At 34.4% G+C, this 27,257-nt stretch overlaps 2 protein-coding genes across 6 annotated transcripts in view; both read left to right on the forward strand.

Moving 5' to 3' along the window:
* Positions 1-27,257, forward strand: part of LOC129942563 (cadherin-87A) — a 164,492-nt gene that overhangs the window by 125,584 nt on the left and 11,651 nt on the right. For all 5 annotated transcript variants that reach the window (XM_056051560.1, XM_056051557.1, XM_056051561.1 and 2 more), the window contains exons 3-21: positions 16,029-16,102; positions 16,180-16,526; positions 16,583-16,728; positions 16,786-16,900; positions 17,203-17,395; positions 17,451-17,563; positions 17,645-17,839; positions 18,614-18,769; positions 18,945-19,071; positions 19,182-19,711; positions 19,771-19,964; positions 22,260-22,574; positions 22,631-22,761; positions 22,824-22,921; positions 23,058-23,282; positions 23,348-23,452; positions 25,908-26,507; positions 26,575-26,827; positions 26,883-27,228. In XM_056051560.1, coding sequence (XP_055907535.1) covers positions 16,039-16,102; positions 16,180-16,526; positions 16,583-16,728; positions 16,786-16,900; positions 17,203-17,395; positions 17,451-17,563; positions 17,645-17,839; positions 18,614-18,769; positions 18,945-19,071; positions 19,182-19,711; positions 19,771-19,964; positions 22,260-22,574; positions 22,631-22,761; positions 22,824-22,921; positions 23,058-23,282; positions 23,348-23,452; positions 25,908-26,507; positions 26,575-26,827; positions 26,883-27,228 — 4,253 coding nt within the window. In that variant the 5' untranslated portion in view covers positions 16,029-16,038. The remainder of the gene's footprint in view (positions 1-16,028; positions 16,103-16,179; positions 16,527-16,582; positions 16,729-16,785; positions 16,901-17,202; positions 17,396-17,450; positions 17,564-17,644; positions 17,840-18,613; positions 18,770-18,944; positions 19,072-19,181; positions 19,712-19,770; positions 19,965-22,259; positions 22,575-22,630; positions 22,762-22,823; positions 22,922-23,057; positions 23,283-23,347; positions 23,453-25,907; positions 26,508-26,574; positions 26,828-26,882; positions 27,229-27,257) is intronic.
* On the forward strand, positions 23,647-24,546 carry LOC129942565 (uncharacterized). The gene is made up of 4 exons (XM_056051562.1): positions 23,647-23,819; positions 23,889-24,022; positions 24,079-24,279; positions 24,344-24,546. Exons 1-4 carry the CDS (start codon positions 23,718-23,720, stop codon positions 24,522-24,524), a joined length of 618 nt encoding a protein of 205 aa, XP_055907537.1. The 5' UTR covers positions 23,647-23,717; the 3' UTR covers positions 24,525-24,546.

Here is a 27,257-nt window from a genome sequence, read left to right on the forward strand (position 1 = left end):
ATATAGTTCAGCTAATTCATGATTACACAGAAAAATAATTTCTAAAACTTCTAAAATAATTCTAAAAACCTAAACTTGCTGAGTTTTTTAGTTTAAGGCTTCAAAAACGTTTACTGTTTGAACGTTAAGTCCTTTATAGAAAATAAATTGGGATAATATTAATCCAATTTTTTTTTTAATAAAAACATTTTAAAGTGAAACAAAGAATTTGGAAAATTAGGAATTATCATTTAAAAACAAATAAATCATAGTTGCCGAAACAGCTCATAGAGAGCCAGGGCCTAGTAACTTAAAACTCTCAATCATTCCCATGTACAAGTAATTTCAGGGATGAAAGAGACTTACAGTTTAAAAACGTAAAAACGCCTAATTATATTCAATATACGTACATTACATATGAATTTATATTTGGAAAAGCTATACAATAAGTTGAAAATTAGTTGAAACCCGACAAGGAAGTGGAAATGTAAAATAACATCTTAAATTTGTCGACTTAAAATTACCTCACGAATACATGTTTAACTTGTGTGACTAGGTCTGTAGGCCCTGTATAGTTAAATTTAATTTAGCGTTTATTCTCGGCCCTAAAGCAATTTGTTCTACAATTCTGTAATTTGTTAAAATAAATTCAAAAGCAACTACATGAAAAACTCTGCAGATAAGCAACAAGTATTGATTTAAAAGAAAATATTTTTAAGAAATATTTATTAATTTCAAAGCGATGGTTTAAATAATTGGATTGGGTGGAATTGGCTAATAGGCTCTTTACACTAAGTCCAAAACCCTGTTTTCGCGAAATTATCGGTTTTAGCCGAAGGCTCAAGTTTTCCCATACATTTTTGGTAAGCCGCAAGTTTTATATAAAACCTATCGAAAACTAGTAGCAATTCAAAGTTGAATTGAACATATAAACCTTTCGAAACATTCAGCGCTCAAATAAATGCAAACAAAACAGTTGATGGCTGCTGTCAAAACAAATATTTCAATATAATTCTTGTTCCTGTAAATAAAACCACAACAGTGGACAGCGATGCCAACATCAAGAAGATCCTCAGTCCTTAGGACTAGCAATTGACCTTTTCTGCTCCGGCTATAAGAACCTTCAGGAAATCGTTTAGAATCTTCTCGCCTATAAGTTGTTTGGACGGCTACAATATATGGCTATTCCGAAGGGACATTAGGCTAGCAGAAGCAATAGTCATAAGCTCTGTATTTTGGATTGAATTTATTGTGAAAGAAGAAGAAAATGTTTTAAATAAATTGATTTTTTATTACAACAGTTTTGTTTGTTGTTGATTCTATGATATATTTTCTTTACAATAATTAGCTTCTCCTTAGAGAATTGTTTGGACCGGTTGAAGTAAACAAATAGGATAGTTGCAGCCAAGAGAGCTTGTAGTTCTTGTTGCTTCATGTCATGAGCCCATTCCACCCGTCTTCAGAATTTGATTTGAAACTCTTCTTCGAGAAGAGATAGTGTTACGTTAAAATTATTTTGAATTGGGTAGAATTCATTTTATTTCCACAAATAATTTGAGAAGAACAAAACATTTTACTCACACATTTTTTTATCAATACAAAATTTGACAACCGGTGTTAAATAAATTCAAATGTCAAATGAAAACGTGTAAATGTTCGGTGTGAACGATTTTCGGGTTTTCGAAAACTTTTTGCCGAAAACTCGGTTTTGGGTTTGGTTGTGCAAGGCTATAAGGTTATTGTTGATTTTCAATTTATTGATAGTCAATTTGACTTGGCGTACGCATATATTTCATTGTAAACATAAAAAGGACAACTTTTGCCAATTTATCGAATAATGTTCCGATGGCTCTGCCCTTTTAAACGGGACTCAGAATTACAGTTGCCCTTTAAAACTCCAACAAAAAGATTCTCCGACCAATGCGGTTTTTTGTATTTCCCTATCGAAAGTATAGTTTTTCTAATATAGCTCATGTTTCTCTCGTTCCCAGAGATTAAATAGCTTCTTATTACTTTCTTGGGAAATATTTTTGTAGTAAACGGTGATTTTTTAAGAGCTTGAGAACTTTTTTTGAAAAAAAAACGCATACAATTTGCGAAATCTCATCGATTCTTTATTTGAAACGTTAGATTGGTCCATGACATATACTTTTTGAAGATAATTTCATTTAAATGTTGACCGCGGCTGCGTCTTAGGTGGTCCATTCGGAAAGTCCAATTTTGGGTAACTTTTTCGAGCATTTCGGCCGGAATAGCCCGAATTTCTTCGGAAATGTTGTCTTCCAAAGTTGGAATAGTTGCTGGCTTATTTGTGTAGACTTTAGACTTGACGTAGCCCCACAAAAAATAGTCTAAAGGCGTCAAATCGCATGATCTTGGTGGCCAACTTACCGGTCCATTCCTTGAGATGAATTGTTCTCCGAAGTTTTCCCTCAAAATGGCCATAGAATCGCGAGCTGTGTGGCATGTAGCGCCATCTTATTGAAACCACATGTCAACCAAGTTCAGTTCTTCCATTTTTGGCAACAAAAAGTTTGTTAGCATTGAACGATAGCGATCGCCATTCACCGTAACTTTGCGTCCAACAGCATCTTTGAAAAAATACGGTCCAAAGATTCCACCAGCGTACAAACCACACCAAACAGTGCATTTTTCGGGATGCATGGGCAGTTCTTGAACGGCTTCTGGTTGCTCTTCACTCCAAATGCGGCAATTTTGCTTATTTACGTAGCCATTCAACCAGAAATGAGCCTCATCGCTGAACAAAATTTCGAACCGAAAACATTTCGAACCGAACACTGATTTTGGTAATTAAATTCAATGATTTGCAAGCGTTGCTCGTTAGTAATTCTATTCATGATGAAATGTCAAAGCATACTGAGCATCTTTTTCTTTGACACCATGTCTGAAATCTCTCGTGATCTGTCAAATACTAATGCATGAAAATCCTAACCTCAAAAAAATCACCCTTTACAATAAAGTTTAGTTATTGTTTTCCAAAACACTATTCTAAAAACATATTCATAGTACAGTAGACATTTATATCAATATCAAATACAACACTGCAGGTAAAGAGAAATCCTGCTGCTGATAGAGATATAACTTTCATTCGAATATCAAAATCAATTTTCGAGTTTTTCACTTTTAGGCGTTTTTGCGTTTGATACCTGCTTAAGGTTTGATGTATGTGTTCGTAGACTAATGTCAAACATGTAAAACACAATCGAAAGAATTTCTTTTCAATTTATTTCACCTAATGTTTGCTAATTAATTATTTGTGTGTTTTCCAATGAGCTGACGGCTCAGCTTATATGTAATCTTTTTTGTAAATTTATGTTTTATAAAGACCTTTAAAATTTTGGTTACTCCCTTCCATATTAACTGAAGTACGACTACCTTTCAGAATAAAACCTTAAAAGTTTCTTGGCAAGTCTTAAAAAAAAATATATGGATAAGCAAATTACAATATTTGTTTGTTATTTTGCAAAAATTAAGTACCAACAAATATAGCGCCATCTGTTGCCCGCGAAGATCTACACACAGACCAAAATCTATGAACGCACCCCCTTTCTTCAGTTCTTATCTCATTCAGCTTTAATTCACTGAATGGAAATCATAGCGACAAGTTGAATATACATTATCCTGATATTTTCTTAACAAATCCTCTCTAAAATTTAAGTTAAAATTAGTTATTTTCAGAATTTCGCTAACTCTCATAATTCAACTAGAAAGCAAGAACGTGCGACACAATCATGTTCCTAATCATTTTCGTCAAAATCCACTTAATTTCTGTTTGACTTAAAGTATACTCTCATCTCTATAAGGGTTTAGCTTTGAGTTTCGACCTTTTTTTTAATCTTTTTTAATATTTTCAACACGCCTAAGCGCGTAGATTACGCAAACTTAGACCAAAAAGGCCGCGCGTGGTATTGTCGATTATATTCATTAACGCGGTATATGTATCATGCCAAACGAACCATGTTATGAATACGTAAAAAGCATTTAGTTTTGCACATATTCCGTTTGTAATAAAAATAAAGCTTATAAAATGGGTCTGGATGTGAGAATGGTATATGGTTATATGCTCGTATCTAAGCGGTTTGTGGCTCGGTTGGGTTTGATTTAGAACAGCACAATATGTGAGGATAACATATGTTTTGAAGCCTTTTTCACTTTTTAACCTTTTTGCTTGTATCCCACGGTGGCGTGGCGCGGTGCGCGGCGGCGTCCGCAACTCTCCATAAAAAGCCTCATGGGAGTGATTATTTGACGTGTAAGGGTTAACAAAACTTTCCATTCATCCGTCCGCCACGCTGCCATCATCGCCATTCCTCCATATAAGGACGATTGATGCTTTGCTTGAGTCTTACGACCCAATTCCGAACACCGCGCTATGGCAATTCCGCTGACAAACGAGTGTAATAGGGGCTTAAATGCAAATTAGCAGCTGGTAAAAACGGGAAACGGAAGTAGGCTGTGTTGGTTTATACCTGATGGAAAGTTGCTGGGACAAAAGGAGAGTTGGGGAGTTGGTTTTAATTAATTTCAAATGCAATTTGAAATAAAATTGAAATTGCTGGATGTTCACGTTGTTTTTTCTTTTTTCTTTTTATTTGATTTACTTTCATTATTTTCCTCCTGATGATGGTGATGAAGCTAATGCTGCTTGCTGTCCGGAAGGTGCTAAGAGGAAGCTCTGTAACCTTTTTTTTAGAGCAAGTAAAAGAAAAAATGGCGCGCTCTTCTAACAGAAATTAACTTCCTTGAAAAGTTAGGGAAAAGTTCACGCCATAAAGACGGAGAGAGCATATAACAAAGAATAACGAATGGATGTATAATGAGCGTATACTTAGAGGAGGTTGATATAGGGTGGCCGAGGGGGTGGCGTTGTTGCTAATATGGTTACCAAACTAGGAGAGTTTTTAAATATTTGTTCAAATTATTAAATTAAATTAAATTGGGTGGCGCAACAGTCCGTTGTGAACCAGGGCTTGGTGACTTACAACTCGCAACCATTCCTGTGTGCGAGTACTGTTGTCAGGAATGGAAGGGACCTACAATTTTAGGCCGAATCCGAACGGCTAGTTTGAGAAAGCACTTTTTCATGACAAGAATTACTCTTGAAGGATTTGTCAATTCCTCGCAAGTGGTAGTACCCGCGAAAATTAATTTTTTAAATTAAGGTGGCACAGGCAGGGATTGAACCCAAGACCCCTTGCATGACAGTCCAACACACTAACCATCATGACACGGGTACACGGGTTCGTATGAACATAGGTGATAATCCTAATTTCAACATAATAACATAGTTGGGTCTATTTGTTGGCAGTCTAAAAATTCACTAAATATAGTATCGGAGAAGTTTCTCAACTGTTTCGAATTGTTTCGTTCCCCAAGTTTGTGCCGCGTAAAACATGACAGACTCAGATACCGCTTCAAATATCTTGAACTTGCTGCTACGTGCTATACTTTTGTTCGAAAAATACCTTTTCCAAGTTGCACTAATTGCACCTTTAGCCTTAACTAGTTTCTCTCTTAGATGAATTTCCATGCTCAAATTTTTCATTAAGTGAACCCCAAGGTATTTGAATTTCGTGACAACTTCAATGACTTCTCCATTATACAACCATTTTTCTTTCGCTGAATTGTGGCCTCCTCCTCGTTAAAAAATCAAAATTTTAGACTTATTAAAATTCACCATCAAACTCCAAAACTGACAATATTGATACAGGCGCTTTATCATTAACTGCAATGATTCAGGTGATGCTGCCAAAAGAACAATGTCGTCCGCAAACAGCAATGCTTTTATTATCCAGCGAAGTCTATGTCAGCTGGTAAGAGATCTGTAAGATCTTCAATAAACAAGTCGAACAGACTCGGACTCAATGTACAGCCTTGTCTGAATCCCAATTGTGTTTTAAACCCTCTCGACAACTCTTCTAAATTCTGAATAACTTTTCCGAACTTTCAAGACATTCCGTTACTAAACAGCTTGTAGATAAGCGCATGTCTATCGATCATATCAAATGCAGATTTATTTTATATTTCATATTTTTCTGCTATACTTTTAAGGGTACAAATGTGGTCAACCGTCGAATAACCTGTCCTTATGCTTGAAACTCCTATAAGAGCTTGTTGTCTTCTATCTATTTATTAAAACGTTTTTGCAAGACCAGTGTGATTTTTTATATGAAGCATTTAGAAAGGATATTCCTCTATAATTAGACAACTCGGCCAAGCTCCCTTTCTTATGAATCGGGAAAATGATACAATTCTGCTGGTATGCCATTCGGTCCGCATGCTTTCCCATTCTTAAGTTCCATTACAGCCGAAATCACTTCTTGGTGTCTTATTGCAGCATCAAGAGTTTCATTGTTAAAACCCAGAGTAGCGTATTGAAAAAGAAGTTTCCCTTCTGGAAACGATAATTTCTGCCTTTCTACAGTCTACACTACATCAAACCATGGTTCTATGAAGTTCTCCCGGGCTTTGTTGTCAGCTACAGTTGGATACGACTCCTTGATTATTTCATACAGCTTGGACAGATCACAATTTTTTTGACTCCGCTGTGAGATATCAAGCACTGCTTGATATTTCATCTCGTTTGTCGATTTCAGTTTCGGTTGGGAATTAATAACCTTGGACTCTGAACTCTGACTGAAACCAAGTGTACTTTTGCTGTGCATTTTAGACTGTAATTTAGTAAGCTTGCTATCAGAGACTGTATTTCATGGCACTTGTTATCGCTGCCTGTAACTTAGTGAATTTTGTTATATTCAACTTTAATTTAGTAGCTTCTGATTAACATCGTTTAAAGTATGATTAAACGTAGTAATTAAGTATTTGATTCTTCAGTTTTGATAGCCTACGATAATGACGGATGTCATCGGTTCGAATTGAAATACTTCTAGAATCCGGACCGTATAAAGCTTTTTTTTCTATCCGATGGAAATCTGCAATAGACGCTCGGTAAGAATCAGGACCATTCTATTAAAGATCGACAAATGCTTTTTCTTTCTTAACTAAAAATTCAATTCAGGGGATGTTCATAGGTTTGATACTTTCCCATAGCTTTTAGACCATAAGCTTATGAAGCCTGGTTCTTCTTAAACTCCAAACATTAGCTTGTACATTTAAGACATTCTTTGTTTCGGAATTGGTTTGACTTGTAGTCGCTAAAAATTGTATGCAGCGATTTTTGTAAACACTTCTGATAACGACGTATCGTCATGTCTAGTGAAGTTCTTATTTTTGCTGATGACATATCATATCATTTTATAAACCGACATTGATAGTTTCACATTTTGGTGTGGCAAAAATAGCCTCACCCTCAACCCTTTAATTATTGATTATTGTATATCATAGCAAAAACTCTGTCGCGTCTTCACATTTAAAGTGTTCACTTCTGTGCCAACTTAGAATTTAAACATCGTAATAATTTTGTTGTTAATAAAGCAAGTTGTATGCTTGGTTTTATAAAACGCTGGGTAAAGGAGTTCAGGAGCTATTTCACATTCTCCGTTCCTATCAACAAGCTGTAAGAGGTCTGTAGCCGAATTTTCTAAGAATAGTTAATCATTTTTATATTATAAACCTTTGTTCAAAAAATTAAACTTAAGTTTTCTGTGTGATTGAATAAAGTCAAGAATTTGTGTCATTTGGTGGTTTAGAGAATATAAGAGGTAATCATGATTCTTAGTGGTCTATCGTTAAGTTTCTTAGATAATTAAGTTTTAAGTTTGCCTTAAATAAAAGACAAAACGAAAACAAGGAAAAAATGGAGACTGCTCTTATACCGCTGCTGCAAAAGCATCAGCAGCAGCAGCATAAGAAGCAGCAGGTGTTGAATAAATTGACTTTAGCTAGAGTATGAACAAAAAAAAACTGAACCCGAAAAAAGGGTTCAATTTTTTTTCTTATAAAATTCAAAATGAGAGTGCATTTTAGGGAAATACTTTTTTGAAAATTAGTTTATTCGTTTTTTCTTTTCGAATAATGGAAGAAAGCAAATGGGTGCAGATAATTAAATTGAGCAGATTTTGCGAATCATTTCGACTGTGTGCGTCGCCTTGCTTATTAACTTTGATGGAATTTTCAAAAATAAATTAATATTCGCCGGAAGTTTTGTGTTGCCATCAAGGGAGGTAAAAATAAAACATCCTTTTTAGCACAAATAGAATAATAAGAAAATAAGACGATTTAGAACAAAAATAAAGCAGTGTTTATGTTAATGTGTTTGTGAGTATATTTCAGTGAACATCAAGCAAATTAGAATCAAAACAAAAATTTTAATTATTTATTTAAACTGAAGAGAAAACACAACCCTGCATACTTTAGTAAACGTAATAACTGCGATGGCTTTAAAACGATTTAGCAGGAAAACATTAGGTAGTAAGTGATTTAGGTAAGTATACATTTTTTGAGAGATTATGCAGTACGCACTGTGAATAGAGGGAAGAATTAAACTGTTTAAATTTGTAGCGATAATCCTGTTGAGTAGAGTAACATAATTTCACCTGCAAAATGTATAAATATTTTATATTTAAAAGATAAGTTTGTATTTATAATGAAGTAGAAAGGTAATGCAGTTTTTTGCGAAAACTTAATTCGAAAGGGAGGTTTTTTTTCAACTGGTTTGATTTCTATGAAATCCAACAGTCGGTGAATAAAGTACCTTACTTCTGAAGAAATATATTTCCTTTTGTTTTTTGGAAAATGCTCATTGTTGGCCAAAATTGTTTCGACAATCCGGTGAACCAAGTGGTGATACAACTGATGGAATAAGAGCTTTTTTCTGAGAAATGCTATTCTTTAGGCGAAATTGTTCCGCCAAGTAGAATCAGGGCATTTGTTTGAACGCCAAAATATTCTTCTTTGAATTTTTTACTTTCTTGGTAAAAATTGCTTGGTCTCGCTATCCTTAATTTTGTTCGCTGCTTTAAATATGGGAATATTCAAATTTGGCTTTATCCAATTTTTATAGCGAAATAACGCCTTTAGCTTTATTTGCTAAGTTACATATAATGAAGAAAGTCAAAAAGGTGTAAACCTGGCGCAGGCATCAGGCGTTTTTCAATCGAACTGAAGAAAAAAACGATTTATCTGTACAATGACTGCAGGTAAAAGGCAAAGTGAAATCCTGCTGCGGATAGAGACATTACTTTTATATGGGTATATTGAAATCAATTTTCGAGTTTATCCTGTTTACATGTTGGTACGTTTGATGGGTGTGTTCTTAGAGTGGCATTAAACAAACAAAACTTGTAATTTTTTTAACTCAACATAAAATTGGTTGAAGTGTGCATTTGTTTTTCTGTTAAATAAAATTAATATTTGTGAGATAATGAAAAAAGACTAAAATGCAGAATTTATAACTTCCTGCATAAAAGGAATAAGTTCATCTTTATTATATCATCTTCGTCGGTTTCAGTGTTACCACAATGTTCAAATACGAGTTTAACAAAAACTTGTTACTAGTGTTTCATTAAAGTGTGAACATTTACAAAAAAAAAGGGCGCGACAAACTATTGCATAACTTATTAGAAGACATGTTACAGCAACTGTTTAAACAAATTCCAAGGTGATAACATCATTAGAACACATATTTAGTTTTTCTAGGATTGTTCTAGATTTTCTTGAAAACAGTACGTTTTAGGTAATTTTCATTGGGAAGGGAACATTTGTGGGAAATATCTATCATCTATCTGAGCCAAATTCACGACATTTAATTGTATATTTAGTTTTTTAACTTAAGTTTATTTTGACCATTTTAAGGGGTGGTTGTGCTACCTTGACTTTCCTTCTTTCACGACAAAATTACGACAGCTAATCCCATTATTAGTTTCTTAAAATTTAAAAAGGGTAATGCTAACTTGACGGACATAATAAAAAGAGTTTTTGTAGTCTAATTTGTATGCAAACAAAATAAACTATTTCTTAACAAATAAGAAAGTGTTTTACTTTTCAATAGAATTTTAAAATCCAATTTTTCTGTGACACTTTTTTTTTTTTTTTTTTTTGTATTCACAAGCACTCAAGGGGTTATTAGTACCCTTTATATGTTTATATTTAAACACAGTGCGAGCGTTAGGAAAATAGGGAAGGATTTAAGAGGAGATACCGGTGCACATTGGTCTTAAAGTTCTGAACATCAAAATGGGAGGGAAAAACAGAGTTGGCCAAAGCATTCCACATTCTCGATGTGCGATTTAAGAAAGAATCTCTGTACTTAACAGTACGCCCGAAATTGAGCTCAAGGGTAAACTGATGAGCGAAGTGCGAGTATTACGGCTGAATTGTTTAAGGGGTGGAATGCAACTGGCTAATTCGACAGAACATTGTTTGTAAAAATATCTATAAAATAACGAAAGGCATGAAACATTGCGACGGTGTTCTAGCGATGTAAATGTTTCGATTATAGTTCTGTCGCCTATCATTTTTAAAGCCCTTTTTTGAATTCTATCCAAAAGATTTAAATTTGTTTTGGGGGCACCTGCCCAGATATGCGAATTATATTCAAGCTTTGGACGGATAAAAGCTTTGTAGATTATAGCCAGATCAGAAGGGGTGAAAAATTTCATGCATCTTCGGAGAAATCCTAAGCATCTGGCAGCATTTTTGGCGATATCAAATATGTGATCATTCCATAAGAGGTGATCTGTGATATTCATACCAAGTATTGAAAGTTGATTAGTTTCCTGGATGCAAGTGCCGCTCATGGATAGCGGCATCGGGGGTGGGTTACGCTTTAACGACAGGAGACAGCATTGAGTTTTGGAAGCATTAAATTCTACACGGTTTTTGATTCCCCATTGGACAATGCTGTCAAGATCAGAATTTAATGAGCTTATCATACGCTGCCGTTGAAATTCCACATTCGAAGGACAAGGATGTGAATCTAGAAACGAATATGAAAAGCTGAGGGTACTGTCGTCGGCGAAACAGTTTAATGGATTAGAAGTGACAGACAAGAGATCGTTTATGAATATAAGGAAGAGAGTCGGAGACAAAACGGAGCTCTGGGGTACACCAGCATTTATTTTATGAATTTCAGACATGAAACCATCCAATACAACTTGTATTGAACGGTTAGAAAGGTAATTTCTAATCCAACGAAGAAGAGATTCATCAATACCAAAAGCACGCGTTTTCGATAAGAGAGCTTGGTGCCAAACTCTATCAAATGCTTTTGAAATATCAAGTGCAATAATCTTACTTTCTCCAAAACGATGTACAGATTTGTTCCACTGTTCGGTGAGATGAACCATGAGATCACCAGTGGACCTATTGCTACGAAAGCCATACTGTCGGTCATTAAGAAGCTTCCGTTCTTCAAGATATTTCTTAAGCTGAAAATTAATCAGCGTTTCCATGACCTTGGAAAGAAGGGACGTAAGTGCAATTGGACGATAGTTTGAGGGAGAGGAGGATTCGCCTTTTTTAGGGACAGGCTGGACAAATGCAGTTTTCCATCCACTCGGGAAGAGACCTGTAGAATAGGACAGATGGAAAAGCTTACGCAGTGGTTTTGCCAGCGTTGAAGAACACCTCTTCAGAACAATAGGGGGAATACTATCCGGGCCAGCGGATTTGTGTATGTCAAGGTCTTTCAGTACTCTTTCGACTGCACGAGTGCGAAAGAAGATTCGTCCCATAGAATCATTTACGCTCTCAAGAACAGGAGGACTCATGACACTATCCGGTAGCGTCGAATTAACAGCAAAATGTGCTGCAAGCAAATTGGCTTTATCAATCGAGCTTACATAGGGAGTGTCATTGTGGACGAGCGTTGGAACCGAGGATGACGTGGTGTTTCGTACGTTTTTTACAAATGACCAGAAATTTTTACTACCTTTGGGACATTGTAGTATTTTTTGCCTTAATTTCTGATCATGCAAAAATTTGGTTCGTCGAATATGTCCATTACAGGTCTTTCTAGCTTGTTTAAACTTATTCCGGTTTTCCTCGGTCGGGTTGGCTTTGTAACAACGGAAACTTACATCTCTGATCCTAATAACCTCTTTACAGCTCGAATCAAACCATGAGTTCTCTTTGGGTTTGATAGATTTTACCCTGTTCGGGATAAAATTTCTCATTCCACAAAGAATTAAATTTGTAACCATATCAGCGCTGGAATCCACGTCACTATCGAGGAAGCATAGTGACCAGTTAAAGTTCCTGAAGAATTCATTGAGACCGTCCCAGTTGGCTTTCTCATATTGCCAAACGGTTCTCATAGGAGTTTTTTCTTTAACTGGGTTTTTTCGACATGAGAATTTTGCAGATATGATACAATGGTCTGATGTGCCTAGAGGCGGTAATACACTAATTGTGTATTTATTAGGGTCAGAGGTAAGAAACAAGTCTAGGGTGTTGGCGGATTGACCTGCAACGTCAGGGATTCGAATTGGCTCATCGACAAGCTGGGTTAATTGATTTAACTCAGCAAAGATCTCAACATACCTTCCTTCCGGTGTTGACTGACCAGAATAACGAAGCCAAGAAGAATTGTGTACATTGAAATCGCCCGCAATGACAATTTCAGTGTGAGGATAATGGGCAACAATTCTTTGAATGGAGTCAGACAGAGCATCAAATTCGTTAAAAGTTGAATTTCTGTCCAGATTTGGACTTCGATATAAAAAACAAGTGTGAATGATGTGTTTATTTACCGTGAATTTTAACCACATGAAGTTAAAGTTTGTGTTAGTGCACAAACCATATTGTGGCTGGAGTTGGTATGCAACATCATTTCTTATATATACGGCTAGTCCATGATGAGGAAAAAATAATGGCACTAAGTTATACCCATTTAGATTGAATTCCGAATGATCGGAATCTTCACCTATTTGAGTTTCACTCAATGCCACAACAGCTGGCCTGTTTGACGCAATGTGGACATATGTGGCATAGGAATTCTTTCTTAAACCACGAATGTTACTAAAGTCCACCCTGAATTCACTCAACATTTTAATGTATAAAAACTATCGTTTCTTTAACTAGATTCGCAATAAGTTTGTACAATCAGTTTGTTTGACTATAAAACTTTGAATCTGACATTATTTTGAGTGCGTGGAAACTGTTCGGCACTATCTTCTTCAATTGCGAATATAATTTATTTTGGACCATGAAATAAAATAAAATTAAATAAAGAAGGGGGACGCCATTTTCTTCTATTTGATTATAAATAATTGTAAAAACTTGGCCATAAATGAAGTAACGACATAAAAATTTGTATGCAAACAAAATAAACTATTTCTTAACAAATAAAAAAGTGTTTTACTTTTCAATAGAATTTTAAAATCCAATTTTTCTGTAACACTATCGTTTCTTTAGCTAGATTCGCAATAAGTTTGTACAATCAGTTTGTTTGACTATAAAACTTTAAATCTGACATTATTTTGAGTTTGTGGAAACTGTTCGGCACTATCGTCTTCAATTGTGAATATAATTTATTTTGGACCATGAAATAAAATAAAATTAAATAAAGAAGGGGAACACCATTTTCTTCTTTTTGATTATAAATAATTGTAAAAACTTGGCGCATAAATGAAGTAACGACATTAAAAGTACCGTAATTATTTTTGTGCTAAGAAGGATAGTAGACATGGTCTTAGAGTTGGTTTACATTCCCTCACACTATCGCGTATGATTTCCGATGGTTAAATAGCGACTGTGCAGATTTTTGTATTTATCTATTTTAATCAAATTTGCAACGCATAATAATCAGGATTTTGGAAGTACTCTGATGGAGTTTTTTTTTATTATAAGTTTCCTGTTAAATAAAAATGTATGGACTCTGCTCTTGCAGGATGACCGTTAAATTTCGTAATTAAAAACTAACTTCGTGCTACTAATTTCCTTAATTGGAGTTATCCTTGGATTGTGTTAACATTTGCAAAAAAATAAATACCATTAATCAATAAGTTTTATCAACTTTTTTTTAAACGGAATATTTAAAAGCAGGATTATGATAAAATGGTATTTTGAATAAACGGGAGTTAAGAAAATATTATTTTAAAAAAAAAGCTGTTTTATAGAAGACGATATTTTAAAACTTTTTATTTTTTTATTTTTATTATAATGCATTAAAATTATTTTGTATGCAGAATATAAACTACTTTCTAGAAACAAAGCAACAGACTTAAAGAATCTTTTTAAATTAATATTTTCAGTTTTTTGCTGTTGTTATTTTTGTAATTTTTGTCAATATATTGTTTTAATAAGAGCCTCAATTCTGCGTGGCATACTGTCAATGCATGACTTGACTGTTTCCTGCTTTGTCCGCGGGTGGTGATTCTACACTTGAATTACTCTCTCAATAAGTGTCCGCATCTTTAGCTACTTCCCTCTTCATCAGATGCCACACGTTTTCAATTGGGTTCATCAGGGCTTTTTCCCGACCAGTCCAACAGAGGGATGTTTTCGTCCCTCAAATAAGTTTTTTTGGACCGGGCTGTTTGGCATGGAGCTCCATCCTGCATACAAATGTAATCATACATCCATTTTTGGACGTTAAAAATATTGTGAATAATCTAACAATTATAAAAATTCTGCAGTGCGTCTAATAATATGGCCAGGGACTGTATATCTGCCTCCCTCTACTTTTCAGAATTTTGTAGATGCAGATACATGTAAATCCACTTAATTTCCAAAGAATTTCTTTTCAAAATTTTTCAACTAAAGTTTACTAATTTAACTAAAATGCATGTTTTGAATTTTCTATAGTCCTACAAAATGTTACGCCTTCTCCTTGAAAACTGTAGAACGACAACATTTCAGAATAAAAACTTAAAAGTATCTTGACAAGTCTTCAAAAAAGACGAAAATCAGAAAATTTATTTTTGACTTCCCATTCTGGTTGCTTAGCATAAAATCGATCTTTTTGACTGGCGCTTCGCATCGTTGTAATATTTGCACAATGAATTCGAAAACTGCATAAAAACAAAATTTTATTTTTATTAGCTTTCTCAAATAAAAATAGACATAAGATGAATATTTGTTTGTTATTTTGCAAAAAGGGCGTGTCAACTTTTTATATAAAATCTACAGTTGCCGTAGGTGCTGCTCACATACAAACCTGCGATTATACTGCTACAAGTTTTATGTATATACAAAGTTGTCAACAAATAAAGCGCCATCTGTTTCACTCGAAGAACTACACAAAGTTGGACCATAATCTACGAACGGACCCCCTTCCCTCATTTCTTATTTCCTTAAGCATCAATTTACAAAATGGTAATATGAAAACTAATTAAATTTGTTTACAATTTTATTTTAACTGTTTTGACAAATTTTCAACTGTCAAATATAAGAACCGAAAAGCCCCAGACCTCGTACTTACCCCAAATCATGAAATGCATAACTTTATTTTTTTTTGTATATATTGTGCTCGCACTAAAGGGGTTATGAATACCCTTATAATGATTAAACACAGTGCGAGCAATTAGGAAAGAAGGATATGATTAGAAAGGAGAAACCGGTGCACATTGGGAAATATTGAACCTGGTAAAGCATTCCACATTCGTGTAGTGCGGCTAATGAAAGAATCTCTGTACTTAACAATACGTCCCAAACTGGGCTCAAGGGTATTACGATTGAATTGTTTAGGGGAGGAATGCAACTGGCTATTTCGCTAGAGCATTGATTATAAAAATATCGATAAAATAATGACAGGCATGATACCTTGCGGCGGTGTTAAAGAGAAGCAAATGTCTCGGTGAGAGAACGATCTCCAATCATTTTTAGAGCTCTTTTTTGATTCTATCAAGAAACCTTAAGTATGTATTTGGTGCCCAAATGTAAGAATTATACTCGAGTTTTGGACGAATATAGACTTTGTAAATTATAGCCAGATCAGAAGGGGTAAAAAACTTCTTGCATCACAGGTTTATTTTTGAAACATTGGTTGTTTTAAATTAAATTTTTTTCTTAAACTTTGGTAAAAGCAATATTCTAAAAATTTAAGACATAAATCTTTTATTTTTTATAATCACCTCCCTTCCATTAATCTCATTTTATTAATTCGTTTGTTGTTTTTATTTTTTCAGATCCAGCGCCATGTTTAATATAGGAAATGTTGTTCTACCGCTTATAGTATTAGCCCTGGTGAAGATAACAAAATGTAAGTTAAGAATAATATATATACATAGATACAAATTGGAAAAAAAAAAAATATAATATGGACATTTTATCCCATAGGTGATACAAATCTCCCTCCAGTGTTCACCCAAGAGATGAACAATATTGTTTTGTCAGAGAATAAAACGGTTGGTTCTGTTGTATATCAGCTTGAAGCCTTTGACCCTGAGGGAAGTAATGTTACCTTTGGTTCGATTGGTTCGGATCATTTCAAAGTTGATCCAGAATCTGGAAATATCACCTTAATTAAACCCTTAGACAGAGAGGAAAAAGCAACCCTAACATTTCTTGTAACTATTCGAGATCGGGTAAATCCCGAAGGTGAATCCGATCAGGATAATGTTGTCCAAGTACCAATAACTGTGATTGTACTTGACGAGAATGACAATCCACCAGAGTTTCAAAATGTATGTATATCAAATAATTTTAATAAATAAAAAAATAAAAAAAACATTGCTTTTAGGTGCCCTATGAAGCTGATGTGGAAGAAGATGCAGCTATAGGTTTAACCATTTTTGATAAAATTTTAGTTAAAGATAAAGATACTGTTGGTGATGATTTGGCAATATCTTGTGTGCCACAAGATCAAAGTCCCGAGGCGTGCTCTAAGTATTTTTTGTTTTGTTGGACGCTTGGAATATAAATAATTTTTGTTTTATTTAATAGATTTCGTCTTGAGATTATTCAAAGCAAACAAGATATTCTTCAAGCTGCTGTGGTGCTAAATGATACACTGAATTACAATCAACGAATGATTTATCATTTTCAGATTGAAGCTACGGTAAGTAAGGATTTAAAAAATCAACTTGAGTTAAATAACTTACTCCATATCTGTAGACTTAATTGACCCTTTACCTGAGCCTTCACCGTATTCTTGGCCTTTTCCTTATCCAATACATTTGACCTTTATTTAAACCTCGGCCTTCACCCTAATCCTAATCATAACTTTAATTCAAGCCCATTTCTAAAAGTGTCCTTTCCCGAACCCAACACTGAATTAAGCTCTAACGCTAAGCTTAAATTTACCTTACTTAATCTAAAAATACAATTAAATTGTAATAACTGATTTCGATTTTATTTTAGGATGGAGTTCATTTGACACATACAAATTTTGAGGTTCGCGTTAAGGACGTTCAAGATAAACCTCCGGTCTTTCAAGGTTCTTTGTCGACAGTCATCGATGAAGACAGTCCAATTGGAACTTTAGTTTTGAAAATACAAGCCCGTGATGGAGATACGGGGGAACCCAGAAAGATTGTTTATGATCTTTTGACAAGTAAAATAAATTTTTAAATAAAGCCTCCCTCCAAGTAAAAGTTACTTTTTTTAAGATCCAATGGACTATTTTCTTCTTGATGAACGAACTGGGGAACTAAGAACTGCTAGGCCTTTAGATCGAGAAGCACTAAATGACAGCACTGGACTAATATCTTTGCTGGTCAGAGTAAGTAGATTTTAAAATTGTCCTTAATTTTTCCAAAAATATTCCTAAACTGTTTTTATTTTCTTATATATACCTTTTTAGGCACGAGAACTAATAGATGGTGTCCCGGGAAATGATAACCTAACTATGGCAACAGCACAAGCAACTGTTACAATTCGTGATGTTAATGACTCACCACCGATGTTTAATAAGAAAGAATACGAGGTGTCCTTGTTGGAAAACACCGCACCAGGTACTCCCTTAGCATTGGACATGAATGTAACCGACCGAGATGTGGTAAGTTTGTAGAAATGTATCTATCTACATATCTGTATAAAATAATAATTAGCGTCCGGGGAGAAATCTTGTGTTTTATGTTTAACTTGTTAACGAAGAACATTTTGCCATGTATAGCTTGTGAACTAAGAAACATGACAATAATTTATTTCGGGTATATTTCCAAAGGCTTCTTTGTTGGTTTTGTGAATAAAATAAAATAAATGGATCGTTTATTTGAAACAAGTTACTTAATTAACATAAAGTTATTAAACAAAGTTTGAAAATTATGTAGATGCTCTTTTGCATTCCATATCAACTTCTTGTGTACAAAACATTCACCCACCAAGTCGTAAACATTTCATAAGTCATATACTTATTCTTAGTTTGACCCATTTAACTTTTAAAATCATCATTTCTATAAGCTCTTCTTTTTAGCTCAATCCCAATTTAATATTACTCCAACGACTTGCTCCCCAAAATTATCTTCTGAACAAAAACCAAGTTCTCAATTCCGAGATAATCTCAAACAAATAACAGTGATAGCCTTTCACTTTTTATAAGCAAGTTCCTCCAACCTGTGCTATAGCTACCAACATTTTAAACTCTGAAAAGCCAAACACGAACCGAATACATCTGTTTTCCAAATGAAAAGCGATTTGCCCCTAAAAAAATTACCATGAAACCGTAAGACACACAAAAAGCACACAAAATCCCTTAACTTTTCTATATACATATATATTTAGGTATTTTTCTATGCATTTTTTATTTGTTTCGTTCTTTCTACCCCTTTAGGGCATTAATTCAAAATTTTCCCTTCGGTTGGATGACGTCTCTGGAGTCTTCGAAGTTGAACCAAAGTTCGTGACAGGATTCTCGCAAGTAAACATTCGCGTTGGCGATGGAACTTTAGACTATGAGAACCCCAATCAGAGGAAGTTTATTGTTTTGGTAAGTTTGTTTTTTGTTGTTGGTTGGTGTGAAAATTAAACCCTCTCGAGAATGAAGTGGTAAAAGAAGAACCATAATTTTAACACCCTTCATTTGTTTTTTATTTCTTTTAACTTTTTGCCGGTACTCTGTTGCAATCAAGCCACGAACAAATAACAACAATTATTCATTTTAGGTTATTGCTGAAGAAACTGAAACAAATCCGAAACTTTCATCGACCGCAACAATTACCATTTCCGTAGTAGATGCAAATGATAATAAACCAATCTTTGAGCGGGAATCTTATTCAGCCTCTGTTTCCGGTATGTGTTTTTTTGCTTTTGTTTTCCATTCCATGCCATTATTGTTCTTGCCTTCTGTTTGTTTGTTTGTTTACCAACCTGGCGTAAGACTAATTTGAATTTACTTACAGAATCGGCTCTTCCTGGTCAATACATCACATCGATTACAGCTAAAGATATCGATTCCGGAAACTACGGTGATGCTGGTATACGATATAGTATATCCGGCACCGGTTCGGAATTATTTCACGTGGATGAGGAAACGGGTGTTATAACTTTAGCTGATTGCGAGAAATCAACAACAACAAAAAATGGAAATGTTGAACTTGTTAAAAGGAAACGACGACGAAGACGTGCCGGTGCTGATGCCGATGCCGATTTCGAAGATGAGTACGATATTAAGAGTGCTGAAGGACAAAAAGTCAACATATCGACCAATGGGTTGAGTGGCTTGTTAAATATTGAAATAAGCACTGAACCTGCTGTTGAATATACTGTAATTAACACCAAGGACGAAATGGAAAATAATATGAAAAAGATGTCCGTTGCAAATGTCGATGTATCGAATTCAAATGAAGTAACTAACGAAGTTGTGTCGCCACCATCTCAAAAGACATGTTTAGATTATGAAACTGAAACTACATATTTTTTGTCATATAAGGTGAGTTCGTTTTTGTTAAACGAAAAATAAATAACTAATGGCATGTGATATATTGACAGGCAACTGATGACAATGGAAAAGGTCAAACTTCGGTGGTCTCTTTGAGGATATCAGTAACTGACTCTAATGATTCACCTCCAGTTTGTGAAAGTCCATTGTATAGAGCCTCAGTAGATGAAGGATCGACAGTATTTGATTCGCCATTAGTTGTAAAGGCAAGAGATGCTGATACCGTATCAGACATAACATACAGGTGAGATTTGAGTCTCGTAACATACAAATACCAGCATGACTCTCTGTATTCGTCTTTATTTAGCTATATTATATTAATTATGCCTTCATCTAATTAAGTAGGGCATTTAATTTATTTAAATATTTATTCATCTACCGATATTACTAACAATTTGAAATATTATTACATAGTATATACAGGGTGTGTGATGAATATTGCTACATTAATAAACTGTTTCACACATAAGCGGTACCTTATTAGAAAGTTAGCCATAAGAGACTGCATTGTTGACCTCGGGATTGCTTAAAAGATTTAATTGATACCTGTAGGGTTTTCAAATAATTCGGTTTTGTTTTGTGAACTTCCTTGGTCTGGAGAAAAGGGTACCAAGGGAATGGAGAATGTCTTCAAATAAGTTTATTATTAAAGTTTCGTTATGATTCGCCGTAACTGGACTCGTGACATCCGAAGTTGCTTTTCCCCGTTGAAAAAAGAACGAACTGAAAGAAATTGTTTTCTGGCAGAGTATAGAAGAAAAACGATTCCCTTAGCATTTTTTAAATAACGGTCACCATATACCGTTACTGTACGTCCTTTTCTTCGAAGAGGTATGGAGCGATAATTCCCCTCGAAGAAACTGCACACCACACTGTTACCTGAATTGACTGAAGTTCTTTTCATTAAGGATTTGTGGGTTTTACATACGCTATATTCTGCAGTTTTACTTATTTATGTTGTCATTTAAGTCGAGGAGGGCTTTATCAGACACAAAAAGGCAGTTCAACATGGTTGCTGCTTTTCTACCATTTTGAGCAGCTTTGACAGAATTCCAAGCGTATCGGGAAGTCTGCGTTGTTAAGTTTGCTTTTTATAAGAATCTTGTAAACAAATAAGTTGTAATAAATGCGTTACTGTTCACAATGTTTGTCTGCTGATATCCCAAACTTTTATGGAATCAGCTACGACATCTATTATTTCTGGTGCTCAAACGAAAAGATTACGGTGGTATCTCTTTCGGACTTCTCCACTATAGGCAAACTTTTAAAAGTGCTTTATAATCGTTCATCGGTTTTGAGGAGTGCCGCCAGACGTGGCCCAAAACTCTCTTGGCATGAATTGCTGACTTTAATACGTGATATAGGGGCACAACCCAGATGCAAGTTTCCTCAACATAATCGTCCATTTTTATTTGCATCAGCTACCTTGTATTATGTAAATAGAAAAATAAACTTAATTAATTTGCAACAGATTGCAATTAAATTTTAGATTCAAATATGTTAATTGAGGGCTAATGTTCATAACATTTTATTTATGTCTTAAATTATTATATACCTAGGCGCAATTGTGTTTCCAGAACTTCTATCTCAAAATAGGTAGGAAACTGTGGACATTTAATTTGAAAACAATACATCTTTCACAAACAATGCATACTGAACAAACTGTCTTTTTCCAAAGTATTTAGTCTGATTAAGGCGCACCGAGATGCACTTTAATTGTTTAATTTCAAATCTTTAAGCTTTAATAATTTAGGATTTTAAGAGATTTTAAATATTCGAAGATAGTTTACAAGCAAGTTCTTTGCACCCAAATTTATAAATGGGACATACATATGAGCATTTCGATTGGTTCAGAAATTGCACAATAAGAAGAGATTTATTAAAGATATGAGATGGAACTCCATCAGGTCCAGGAGTTAAGGTGGATTTCAGTTTTGAGATAACATGTCTGATTCAAAAAGTTGAAATATTACCATTCCAAATGGAATAACTGTTCCGTTGATTAATAAATCAAAGCAGAATGGTCGACATAAACAGATTTTAAAAAATAAGGAAAAAGTTCACACGAACCTTGTTAATCATTCGATGTTTTTCATTTTCACTATCGTTTTTTGACTGTTTAAAAAAAACTTCAGAAAAGCTTTGGATCACAAAAAATGCTGGATTGCATTCTCAGTATGTAATGTTTTTATAAATATTTATTTAGATAATCATATATCTTCCGAAACTGTTGAAAAAGCTGTCACCACAGAATGTAATTTTCAAAACTTTGTAAAGGATTGTTTTTCACATTTTTTAAATTAAGTAAGCGTTTATAAGTTTTAAATGATTTCCAAGACGTTTAGGAACATATTTAATTAAACTTGTAGATAAAGTATTCATACATATTGTAAACGCACTTTGTTATGATAAATAAGCAAGTAAAAGCGTCCAGTTAGTAGATGTAATATAATAATTAATTCATCAATTGATATAAAAGTGAAGATTTTGTATACAATTTTAAATAAATTTCTGTTTCCTTTTCTTTGTTTTTCATCAGAATAATTGGTAACGAACAAATTGATAGTATTTTTGACATCGACAAACGATCCGGCCAAGTTACAATTAAGCCCGATGCAGTGCTTGATGTGAATCATTTAAGATCTGACAACTTGATTTTCGCCGTTGAAGCCAATGATGGCGTCTTCTCTGTGAATTGTGGAATCAATATAACTGTACGCGATGTTAACAATCATGCACCGAAATTTTTGTCCGATAGTTATTCTGCAATTGTTGAGGAGAATTCCGAAATTGGAACAAGTGTTGAACGTTTGCAAGCAACCGATTTAGATTCTGGTATTAATGCTGAGTTAAGGTAAAGTACTTTTAATATATAACAACAAATCGTTACTGAAATTCCTCTTTTACTAGATATCGTATACAACAAGGAAATTTTGACGATTTCCGCATTGATGAGACTTCCGGAGAGATATTTGTATCCAGAAAATTGGACTATGATCGGAGGAACACGTATCAGCTTGAAGTTTTAGCAACTGACATGGGTAACTGAAATTATGTTTTAAAAGTTCAATACTTAATTAAAATATGACCTGTATTTTCTAAGGAACACCAAGTCTATCGGGAACTGCAACATTAACAGTGACTATAGTAAACAGCAATGATAAAGATCCCTATTTTACACCAGCAACACAACGTGCTGAGGTTAGTTTTATTTCTTGTAGTCATAGGTTTCTTTAACCTAAGTGAGTTTTCTTCTCCATATGAATAGCTATTTCCTTTGAAAGAAGAAACTTCTATTGAAATTAAAACTAACTTTACTAATCAAACTTTTCTTTAGGTCCGAGAAGATGAACCTGTTGGAACAGTAGTTTATACTTTGGTAGCAATTGATCCAGATGTTGATACACATACAGCATTGGAATTTGCTGCAACTGATCCAATAACTGCTATTGACAAAGATGGCAACGAATTAGAAAATGCTGATGAATTAAAAGAATATTTCTCAGTTAATCGAAACGGAAAAGTAGTTGTTAGCAAGAAACTCGAACGTAATCTATTTGCGGTAATATTCCAAGTTTTTCTCTATTTTAGGTAGCAAACTTAAATAACATTTCAAATATTTTTTAGGTTATTCGAATAACAGTTTTGGTAACCGATAGTACAGCTCCAACAACTCAACAAGGCAAAGGTCTATTAATAATATCTATCATAGATGTTAATGAAATTCCACCGGTAAGTTTGAAAATTTCTTATATTCTTGTTTTACTATTTTTCGCAGACATCGGCTTTTGAAAACAAAATCATCATGTTCAAGTTTCTGTAGATATTGATTTATATGAGAATTTTACTCCGCCATCAACTCACATAGAACCTAAGGCTCTAGAAAACAGAGCAATCTCTCCTTTTTATGATAAAAATTATTACATTTTAAAATTTTTGGGGTTTTATAAAATAATTAACACAAAATATTTGTATTAAATTTAAATTTAAAAAAAAAATGTCAAATTCAAATTTAAAAGTTTTATTTTTAAACATTTTCTTGGTGTTATTCACTGCTGCAAGATCGTCTGTTCGCATTTTGCAACTGAATTTGATTGAGGTTAATTTTACAACACTACTTAGAAAATGTTAAATTTTATGCAAAAAGTTTTGTTTTTCTATTTCCAAGATCGAAACGACAATCAAAAATGTTGGATTGAAAATACCATTAGTTCCAGAAGTGCTTACATTGATCCTTTCATGTTTTGTGGTTTTTAAGTTTATTCTTAGCTATTTAAGTTTAGCTGCTCATATTGTAGCCTTGTAAGTGGGTAAATGCATTTTTTTTAACTCTTACGGACAACAATTTTATATTCAAGATATCCAATTTTGAATTACGAACTAAATGACTTACTAATTCCAACTATTATAATGCAAGCTATTCAAAATATTTTGTTGAACTTGGGGGAATTATGGTGTGGATACATAATTTGTCACAATTATTTGGATAAGGATTCAACAGCGTGCAGTATATTTTACATAAAAATATTAGCAAAATGTACACTCGGAATAATTGTGCTGTGAGATAAATTAAATATTTTAAAATTTGGAGTTACATATTACATCTATTGATTGATTTTTTAGAAATGTGTTCTGGAATTATTATAGTTCATTGAGATATCCTGAATTGGAGGTTATACCAAACCGGAAATTTCATAAAAGAATTTCACAGAAACAAGTACAAGATATTAAGATATTTCAAAGGCGGATGATATTGGAATCAAGTGAAGTCGAGATGAATAGTGAAGTCTTTTCCAATACTTAAAACAATAAAATTTAAACGAAAGGCAAACAATAATGTTGGTTTTCTTTGACACTTCTTCTTCTTCATCAAAATCTTTATTGCCAGGTGTGGGACATTTGATTTTTGGCCTCTTGGGGGGATTACTTACTAACTTACTTAAGGTGGCGCTACAGTCCTGTGTGAACTAGGGCCTCACACAAAAAAACTCTCCATCTAGTTTGGTCCCTAGCTAGATGTCTCACGTTTAGCGCTCCAAGTTGGGTGAGGTCACTTTCCACCTGTGCGCGCCACCCGATCCGCGGTCTTCCTCTACTGCGCTGTTCTGTGGGTGTGACCCAGACGTCGTAGTTGTATGTCCTTTCTTGACGACAGCATGTTCTTTGTTTCGCCTTCATTAACCGTTAAACCCATTTTTGTCGCCTCTGCCTCAATACTCACAAAAGCCCCATTGACATCATGCTGAATTCTTCCGATTATGTCAATGTTATTAGCATATGCTAGTAATTGAACAGACTATTGAAAGATAGTGCCTCTAGGGTTGACGTGTGAGCTCTGCATTATTATTTCAAGCACGATGTAAAGAAAATCGCATGACAACGCATCACCTTGTCTAAAACCTTTTTTGAAATCGAAAGGTTCTGTTAAATTGTTTCCAACCTTTATGGAGCAGCGTGAATTCTCCGTTGTCATCCTGCACACACGGACGAGTTTGGCAGGGATGCCATAACTAGACATGGCTCTATACAGCTCGTCCCTGTAGATGCTGTCATATGCGGCCTTGAAATCGATGAAAAGATGGTGGGTGCCAATTTGGCGTTCTTGTTTTTTTTTTCAGGATCTACCGTAATGTGAATATTTGATCGACTGTGGACTTTCCTCGTCTAAACACTGATAAGGACCTATCAGGTTGTTGACGATGGGCTTTAGACCTTCACAAATTACGGCAGAGAAGATTTTATAGGCGATGTTAAGTAGACTGATTGCTCTATAGTTGGTGCAGTTTAGAGGGTCTCCTTTTTTCAGGAAAAATATAATATAAAACAAACTGTCCAAATAGGGTTTTTTTTCAGATTACCAATGTTATGAATAGAATTTTGTGCAATTTACGGTGCAGAAATCTTGATTTTTTCTCAGGTGAACTTGTGCATTTATTTTGTGTCGTTAGAATGGCCAGCCTAAGTCATTGATGACTATGGACATTAGCAAGTATTTGTATTACATAAAAGATCATCTTTAGACCGATCTCCCTTGGCACTGCTATTTGTGAAAATTTGAAAAATGAATTACTTTTCTTTCCCAAATGGCAAAAAATTTTAATCTTGTGTTAATTTTGAAACAGCCTTTAATATAATTTATATTCTTAGCATCTCTTGAATAAAATTGAATTCTAATTCTTCGTTCCAGAAATTCAACCCACCCTGGACTCCCGAAAATCCCATAATCAAACTGCAAATGGTCGAAGAACAACCGATCGGTTCAGTTCTTACAACACTTCAAGCTATCGATGAAGACTCAACAATTGGAGAATACAGTATCTCACCAAATCCCTTCTTTGAAATAAATCGAACATCGGGTGTTATCACATCGACAGCACGTATCGATTATGAAACAAATAAGGAAGTTCGATTTACAGCAACAGTCACAGATACTGGCGTCCCACAATTAAATTCAACTGCCGAAGTGATTGTGGACATAATCAATTTAAATGATAACGAACCACATTTTACCCAAACGGAATATTACTTTAATATAACAGAAAATTCACCCCGCGGAACAGTTGCTGGCAAAGTAGAAGCGTTCGATGATGATAGTGGAGTTTTTGGAGAAATAACTTACTCACTGATTGGAGAAAACAATAAGTACTTTTTAATTGATGCTTATACTGGAAGCATAATGGTAGCCGATTCGAGTATACTAGACAGAGAGAAGACCAGTCGGATAACATTGACTGCTGTTGCACAAGATAAAGCACCTTCCACGCTCCAGAAATCCGCAACAGCTTCTGTAAATTAAAGATTTTCTTATAATTTGTACACTTTTTTTGGGAATATTTTTTATTTTTTGTTTGCAGATCTTTATAAATGTCCTTGATGTGAATGATAATCCACCTGTGTTCACTCAGAAAGAGTATACATCCACAGTTGCCGAAAATGCAGCTTTAGATCCACCAGCAAAACTTCTACAGGTAAGAGCAGACGATCTTGATACAGGACTATTCGGAGATGTTCGATATTTCATCATAAGTGGAAATGAACAAGAACTCTTCAAATTAGATTCACATTCAGGAATAATCTATCCAGCCCAGAGTCTTCAAGATAAGAAAGGTAAAATTCTAAAAATCTATGATCTCTGAGTGAAATATTTAATTTGAAATTTTAGGTGTATACAATTTGACAGTATCTGCAAGAGATACTCAAGGCGCTGGCACTTTCGAAAGTACAGCATCGGTTGTGATTAACGTTTTAGGTGTTAACCAGCATCACCCAATATTTGTCATTCCTGCATTGTCCAATGCAACAATTGAAATTCCAGGCGACGTGGTAAAAGAAGATTATCTCATAATGACAGTGAAAGCCAATGACAATGACACAGGCGAAGATGGAAGAATTTCATACCATCTACAGATAAACAATCAAAATGTTCAAGAAACTGATGAATTTGTGATAAGTAAATTTACAGGCGAGTTAAGAAGCAAAAAAGAACTACACCGAAAAGATAGAGCGAAGTAAGATGTATATAATTATTTAAAATATT

The sequence above is a fragment of the Eupeodes corollae genome, chromosome 1 (genome assembly GCF_945859685.1).
Source record: "Eupeodes corollae chromosome 1, idEupCoro1.1, whole genome shotgun sequence".
Lineage (NCBI taxonomy): Eukaryota > Metazoa > Arthropoda > Insecta > Diptera > Syrphidae > Eupeodes > Eupeodes corollae.

Bases quoted from the DNA above. Each gene is read 5' to 3' on its own strand.
- LOC129942565 (XM_056051562.1), top strand. From the start codon at position 23,718: ATGTCAAATTCAAATTTAAAAGTTTTATTTTTAAACATTTTCTTGGTG. The intron at 23,820-23,888 runs GTTAATTTTACA...TCTATTTCCAAG, and splicing joins TGCAACTGAATTTGATTGAG to ATCGAAACGACAATCAAAAA. The intron at 24,023-24,078 runs GTAAGTGGGTAA...TTTATATTCAAG, and splicing joins GCTGCTCATATTGTAGCCTT to ATATCCAATTTTGAATTACG.